The 8191-nt window shown below is 35.6% G+C and overlaps 1 protein-coding gene across 2 annotated transcripts; it reads left to right on the plus strand.

The window, feature by feature from the left end:
- The first annotated feature begins 1085 nt into the window (after positions 1–1085).
- LOC131640137 (COP1-interacting protein 7-like) lies at positions 1086–6023 on the plus strand. 2 transcript variants are annotated; one of them, XM_058910545.1, is made up of 8 exons: positions 1086–1418; positions 1513–1689; positions 2042–2145; positions 2219–2297; positions 2404–2556; positions 2642–2826; positions 3046–4625; positions 4748–6023. In XM_058910545.1, the coding sequence occupies exons 1-8, from the start codon at positions 1360–1362 to the stop codon at positions 5687–5689; spliced, it is 3279 nt and encodes a 1092-aa protein (XP_058766528.1). In that variant the 5' UTR covers positions 1086–1359; the 3' UTR covers positions 5690–6023. The 2 variants fall into 2 exon arrangements, with proteins under 2 accessions (XP_058766528.1, XP_058766529.1); XM_058910546.1 differs by having other exon boundaries at positions 2237–2297.
- The last annotated feature ends 2168 nt before the right edge of the window (positions 6024–8191 follow it).

The raw sequence follows: 8191 nt of genomic DNA on the forward strand, positions 1-8191 counted from the left end.
TTATCATAAAGAATAACATATTTGAAATTCTTAAAAAATCTTTAAAATGCTTGCATCATCTTTACTCTCCACGATCCAAATTCATTATCTCCTTAAAATTTATTGATATCTAATTCATATTTTACGGTGGACACCGCTTGTTGTGAACAATTGCATATAAACACACTAAAAAGATTTAATGTAGGAGAGAAAGAACATGAGCTACCACACTAAATAGTGTCAAGCAATATTTATATATAATGTGAAAATAAAACCAATATTAACAAAAACAAAATTAAATATAAAAATCAACACACATTAAATTGTTTACTTCTACTATGAAGAAAGATCAACTTTCTAATACATATTATCAATCAAGAGTTTTTAACATGTAATTACAAATAAATTACAAGAAAATAAATTTCTATACTCATAAAAATATCTCTTAATTTCTACCAAATTCGTCGTCCAATCTCTCCTCCTCTCAATACATAAATTACACAATTTTAAAATATTTAAAAATATTTCTAAATTCTTAAATACTTCCAAAGATCTTTCCGATTAAAAATGTCTAAAAATCCATCTCTATTAAGTTTCTCTCACTAGAAAATATCCTCATCCTCAAAAATTACCATAAAAAACTTTAAATATGCCATAACTATTTACAAATTACCCCTCCATGAAATTTCTATGCTAGCACATAGATATGAATTTCTTACCAATTGATCAACACCCATTAACAATCAAACTCATAAATATAGAAACATGTAAACCAAAACCATAAATACATATGAAAAATAGATCTAACAAAACTCATTGAAGAAACTTGACAAAGAGGGTATTTATTTATTTGTATATATTTATCTAGTGTGGTTGGTACTGACAAGTGTAACATTGAAAGCAACAAGTGTGTGTGTGATTATTCTTTGCTGCTCATTTACTCTCTCACTCACTCTTTACCTGTGAATGACACCGACACCTTAATCCAATATAGAAAGTGAAACATCTCTCTTGGATCACAAGTTAACAAGAATGGACCTCTCAACCACACTCTTACATTTGGATCAGATTCAATTAGAGTACCAAAAAACATGTGTGTATATGTATGTGTCTATGACAGATATATAATAATATTAATAACAATAACAATAAAAGAAAAGAAAAGAAACACAATGAAACAATTAACATGTTCTGTTGGATTGGTCCCACTTTCAAAACTCAACAAAGTAACATCTTTATGTGTTCCAATCCATCACCATGTGAAGGTTCATAATTCATAGGGATGAGATGAACATGGACTTTTAAGGATCCAGGGTTTGGTCTTATTAGTTTAAGGTTTTGAGCTTGAGATTTCATTTCAACAACATTGTGAATCTAGCTATGGATCCAAGCTCTTGTCTTGATCATGCTCTTTTTCAACTCACACCAACAAGAACAAGGTTGTTTTCCTCAACTTTAGATCAGTTGTAGGAAAAAGAAAAAGATTTGTTTTTTTGTTTTGTGGTTTTGACTTTTTGTGTTTGTATGTTGAAGATGTGACTTGGTGATTGTTGCTGGTGGTGTGAGTGAAATATTGGCTTCTGGGCTGTTGGAACCTTTTCTTTCTCATCTTAAATGTGCTAAAGATCAGATTTCAAAAGGTGGTTATTCCATCACACTGCATCCAGTTGGTACTTTTGCTCCATGGTTCACCAAAGCCACCCTGCAAAGGTTTTTTCGGTTTCTGTAACAATTATTGGTTTTTGATTAGTTTTGTTGAAAGTCAAGATTAGTTTTTATACATTGTTAATGTAAAAAGTTTTACACTGTCGACAAATCACAATCACTCCAGAGAACCAAATTACGGAATGGTCTCACCAGTCTGAGTTTCTAGAGTATAGGCCTAAGTTCCCATGTTGGTCTTGATCTTGTACGATCCTTCCCAGTTGGCTGCGAGTTTCCCGTCTCTGGAGTTTTTTCCTCCAACATTGGCTCGTCTTAGCACGAGATGAGTCAAATGTGGTGTGGGATATTATATAAAATGGATCAATAATGTGTATTTATTTTGGTTCATTTGATATAGGTTTGTTAGATTTGTAAGCACTCCAGAAGTTCTAGAGAGGTTTGTGACCATAGAAAAAGAGATTGTGCAGATTGAAGGTTCAGTTCAATCAAGTGAGGTAGAAGGTATGGATGAGAAATCATAATGACATTGGTGCCTTAATCTTTCTTTTGTCAAAATATTTTCTGTGAATGACAGGAAATCTGTCATATGCAGAAGGACGTGTCAAAAGGTCGACTAATTCCTCCAATCAAGATGGACATGAAGAGAATTCGAGGTATATATTTGACGATTTCCTTGTATGCGTGTATAATTCATCTTTGTACTCTTCAGGAAGTATCTACAATATAGTAGGATAATGTTTCGTTGATGATTTATTGTAGGGTTCGCCTTCAACGTGTTCTAGACAATCGTAAAGCTATGCTTTGTAAAGAGCAAGCAATGGCCTATGCACGTGCTTTAGTTGCGGGATATTATCCAGAATCAATGGATGATCTTATTTGTTTCGCCGATGCTTTTGGAGCTTCGCGTTTAAGGTCGGCGAGCGTATTGGAGAATAGCAACATTCATCCATTAAAACAGTTTGTTTTGTTGTTTAATATGATTTCGTATTTCGTGCAGGGAAGCATGCTTGAATTTCTTAGAGCTATGCAAACAAAAGAATGAAGACAAGCTTTGGATGGATGAGATCGCAGCCATGCAGGTGTCTTCGCAACCTGTGTTGCCTTACTTACGAACTTCTGGAATCGTACTTGCGGGTGAAGATGAGTCAACCCCAAGCCATGCCAGTTTGGACATTGGCCAAGGTAGTCCTCCTTTACGACTAAGGCTCTGGTTGGACAAACAACTTAATTAAACGCTTATCAAATTCGTACTTACATATAAGTTAAGGCTCTGGTTTGAAAAATAAATAAATAAAACGTAATCACAAGTCTCAGTGTCACTTTCAAACAATAACACTGATACATCTTTTTTCAGAAATGTCAATGCTATATATTATCTTAGAATAAAATTTATTTTTGCAGATGATACGTTGCCAGCATCAGGTCAAACTCCGTCAACCGATGGAAGGGCTCAAATGCCAAAGTCGTGGCCGAACCATCATCCGCAGTACATTCACAATTTTCAAGGTCATCCATTCCAACAAATGCCTCCATACCAAGGAGGATATGTGTATCCTGGTATGCAGGTTCCTCCCTCTTCATATTTTCCAGGGAATATGCAATGGCCTCCAAACGAGGATCGCTCTCACAACGATAAAACATCGTATAAGAAAAAGAAGAAGAAGAAAAGCAAACAATCTCATGCAGTGGAGCGCTCTGAAGAAGACGAATCAACTACATCGTCTGAGTCTAGCTACGAGAGTGATTCGGATGTTGATTCAAAGCAAAGCAAAAAGAACTTGTCAACGGAGCATACACACAAAAAGAAGCATGGAAAGAAGTCCTCGAGGAAAGTAGTTATACGCAATATAAACTATATAACCTCTAAAGGAGATGGTGAAAAGGGTAGTACCACAGACGGGAGTTTATCGAATGAGGAAGAATTTATCAATGGAGATTCCTTGAAACACAAGGTAGAGGAAGCTGTTGCGTCTTTTGAGAAAAGAAACAAATCAAACTCGCGTCACCATAAGAAACAACATAACGCGAAGCACCTTGGCAGCGTAAATGATTCAACTGTTTCTGATTCCAATGGCATAAAAGACGGTAACAATTGGGATGCTTTCCAGAATCTTCTTTTGATAGACGATGATGATTCTAAGCGTGATACAGAAAAACAGCCGATGAATTTTGAGGAAGAGTATATGATGAACACAAAATTTGAGGATGGAAGGTCAAAGGAATTTATCGGTGAAGCAGGCTTCGCTAAAACTCGAGTAGTTTCAGATGATTCATTTGTTGTGACACAGAGGGAGTTGAACAATGAGGGTCGAAATCGCGCTGAATACTTCAAGGAAGGGAAGGCTGAACCTACATTTATGCAGAAAAAGAATAATACTGACGAGGATTTGATGTTTTCTCGGAGAAATGAAGAATCTAGTAGATATTATTCGTCTTCTTCAGCTGTAGATGGTTTACCTGTAGAGAAAAACAAGAAAGACATTTTGGCTGACGACTCTTTCATGATTGAAGCTCGATCGTCGCAAAATAAATTTAATTCTCAATCATCTGCTAACATAAGTTCAGTTTCAGACATTATCGGCACTACTGAATTCACAAACGGACCACAAGAAGGTTCGCACAAGAAGACTGAAACCTTAATTTCTCGCGAGCCGGACGATCTCTTGATGGTTCTTGATCGCGATTCAGCTGTGGAGCAGAATGCAACACCCTGGAGAATGGAAATGGACTATGAAAATAACATTGCATTAGCTGAAGCAAATAAAAAGCCTTCTGACGTTGGAACTGATGGAATTCGTGTGTCTAATCATGAAGGCGCGGATAAGAAAACTAGTGGAGCGAAAAATGGGAAAATTTCAAGTAAAGATGCTAAGTCAAAGGCTCCAAATGCATCTCTTGGGAGAAGCAAATCTGAAATCGTGTCAAGAAGTAGAACACTGCCGGGAAGCAAAACTACGGTTACGAAGAGTAAATCCGAGAAGGTAAACTAACAACTAACAACGGGCTGCTCTCGACTTTTTCTTGTCATAACTTTATCTATAGCTTTCGGTTTCAAACTCATAAGATAGTTGAGAATGTTGTTTGTTAACTTTTTTTGTCATAGGAAGAAGAAACTAGAAAAAGAAGGGAAGAGTTAATGATCCAGCGACAGAAAAGAATCGCGGAAAGAAGTGCCTCGAAGAAGTCTGGAACAGAAACTAAGAATTCTACAAAGAAAGGGAATCCTAAGATTCATCCATCTAACGAAGAGACTAAGAAATCGAACAAACCAGTCATTAGAAGTTCCACCATCAATCGCCTCGCTACTGCCCGAGTAACTCAGCAAAAGGTTTCTCCGAGTCAACCAAAACCAACTCCAGCCAAGAAACCTTCCTTGAAGACAAATAAGGTACCTTTGCAGCAGAAGAAACAGCTCCCAAAGGAAGTCAAATCTTCGAATCCTAAAGAAGACGCGCGTAAAACCAAAGGGAAAGTTCTATCCGACACTAACGCGAAGATTAAGAATGAAGTAAAAGCCTCACCAGTGCTGCCCATCAAACCTGTTGCCGCGCAAGCTGTTGAACAAAACAACAACAATCATGATTTGAAAGTCATTGGAGAGGTATCGAAGGCGTCACCAGAGAAACATCCAAGATCTTTGATTTCAGAAAGAGAAATCGCGCATGAAAATACGCTCCACCTACGCACGAACTCATCTTTACCAAATCACGTTCATCCGTCTGGAGGAAATCAGTCTAGAGGTGAAGAAGTATCAGACAAGTTACCTTCACTTCATGGCGATAACATGATCACAGCTTCTACTGCAGCATTACCTATCAAACCATTAATATACACTGCTTCGAATTCAAAGGTTGATCAGAAAATAGATGAAAGCTATGTTACTCCACCTAAAGTCTCTGAGATACAAAGTTCTACTCCTCCGCCGAGTAACCAAGCAATGCAAGAATCAAACCACAACAGGAAGAAATGGATCAATGATGAGGAGGACTCTTCAAAAGCAGCGAAAGGATTCCGTAAGCTTCTCTTCTTTGGAAGAAGGAGCTGAAGAGCCTTTTTAAGGGAAGTTATGAGTTTTCTTTATCCATGGTTTTGGCTATTCAACATATTTCATAAGACTATAAGAGAGTTTATTGAATTATTTGTTGTTTTGGAAGATTGTAGATAGTTTTCAGATTCTCACACGTTATAAGAATAAGGCCATGTGACTATGTGAGTTGGAATTGCTATGCTATCATACTAAGGAGAGATACCAAGTGTAATAAATTTTCTATGTTTTGTAAATGGTATTGAAAGTTGTGATGTTTGGTTTCATGTTGGTATTCTTTAACAGTTTCTGTGAGTAGTAATTTTGTAATCGTGTGTTGTATCATGGAGTTTATTTTTTATCCATTTTCTTGTTTGGTTAGCATTAACTGGTTGTGCCATTGTTGATCAGTTTCTTCGGGATAAATTAAAAAGAAATGTAGAATTTGTATTAAAAATAAAAACATATACACGATAAATACATATAATAATAATAATAATAATAATAATAATAATAATAATAATAATAATAATAATAATAATAATAATAATAATAATAATAATAATGTTGTAAATGTGCCTTAAAATCTTTGTTGATGAAGAGAAAGAAAACATATTTTGGAGATTGTATTTACCGCAAAAATCGGAAGTTTTAGAAAGTCGAACGAAAAGTTGAAAAATAGAATTCGAAAAAAACAAAAAAAAAAGGTCAGTGTATAGTGTCGAGTGTACGGATGAATAGTATCGCCCGCACGTATGAATAGTGCCGTCCGTACGGTGAATAGCAATGTCCGTACACTGAATAGTGATTTGAGTTTTTGGGCTTTTTCGACTGTTTCTCATTTTGCATGTTTCGGGTTCTTTTAGTTCAGTCCATGAATCCATGTATAATTGGATTGTGATTTTGGGCTATGTTTGTTGGGTATTTGCTATTATAAATATGTATCTTGTAATACGGTGGGAGAACTGACTTTTAAGAAATGTTGCGGATAGCAAGAGTCGCCACCGACTTTTATTTTATCCAATTGGAAAGGCTAAAAAAACAGAAAAATACTTTTTAAAAGACTTTGAGTTCGGGGGATAAGTTATACAAAGGGAAGGTGTAAGCACCCTTTGTATCCATGGTTATCCATGGGCTCTTAATTGCTTAGCTCACTTTGTTTTCAAAATGTTTGAAGAGTAGTGTGTGAATAGTAAAACTTTGTTAAAGAATTTAGCTTGTAAATAAGTGTAGCCTTGTTTTTGAAAGTTTTTGAAAATGAGTGGGAAAAAGAGTTTTGAATTTGAAAAGAGTAATCAATCAGGGGCACCTACCCTAAGTTAGAAAAATTGTTCTTTTAGCATTTCGGTTTGAAAAGGCTATCCATACCATAAGAGGGTAGGAAGTCCTTTCATTGGATGTTGAAGGGTCGTCGAGAAACATCGTTCGCCATAAAACTGTCCCTACCATGTAGAGGTAAGTAGTCTTTAGGGAAAGATATAATAGTCATTAATCTTTTTTAGGCAACAGGCGAGGATACCTTAGCAATTGGGACAATCACCATTTACCGAGGCAACTTTGAGGGACAAGATCATTTACTGTTAAGGCAACTTCGAAGGGACTATGATCTTATGATGATGAACTGAGAGTAACATTTGTTTTGCTTAGGTATCCTCGTATTCGAGGGACTTGACTATTTTAGAATCATAAAAAAGGCAACAGGCAGCATAAGAAAGGTTACCCTAAAGGTGTGTGTGTGGCACAATCATGTGCTTCAATTTGAATATTTATCTTATAATTAGTGGGCTAATTTATTTTAAACAAGGCTTGCACTCCCTAGGATTACTAACCACAGCAGAAAAATAAACAGAATTAAAGATCATACGCTATTACAATAAACACCTGTAGGGCAGAAAAATAAAGGCAAGAAAATAAAACCCAGAAAAATAAAGGCAAGAAAATAAAACCCTAATTAAACTATTACATCCTGTGAGCAGTTACATAATATGGTAAAAATTTGCTGGAAAATTAAAAGAAATCATTAAGTAGATAATAACCCTGGCAAGACATCACAACAATAAGGTAAATAAATAAAGGCGAAATTATAAATAATAGGGTAAAATAAAATCAAGGTTATAATACAAAAAAACTTTAAAAATTAATGGCTAAAATATTTATGGGTAAAAACCTAAACCTACGGTTAATGAACAATACCTACCTAATTAGGGTTAAGGGGAAAGGTTAGTGATGAACCTAAAATTAATAGTTATTATAAAAGCCTAAAAATAAAATGTTAGCCTAAAAAGAATGGACGAGGACACCAACCCTAATTCATGGACAATATTCACTAAGGGACCTAATGGTTAATAACCTAATGACAAACCTAAGGGTAAAGAATTTTGTTTCGAGATTTGCTGTGGATTTACCTGTAGATTTTTCCGCAGGTTGTTCTCCTTCCATATCTGCGATTTGAGACCGACCATTACCAACGTCAAACGATTATAACTCCTGCCCAGATCCACTAATTATGATATTATGAATTCA

Source organism: Vicia villosa, unplaced genomic scaffold (assembly GCF_029867415.1).
Source record: "Vicia villosa cultivar HV-30 ecotype Madison, WI unplaced genomic scaffold, Vvil1.0 ctg.002954F_1_1, whole genome shotgun sequence".
Lineage (NCBI taxonomy): Eukaryota > Viridiplantae > Streptophyta > Magnoliopsida > Fabales > Fabaceae > Vicia > Vicia villosa.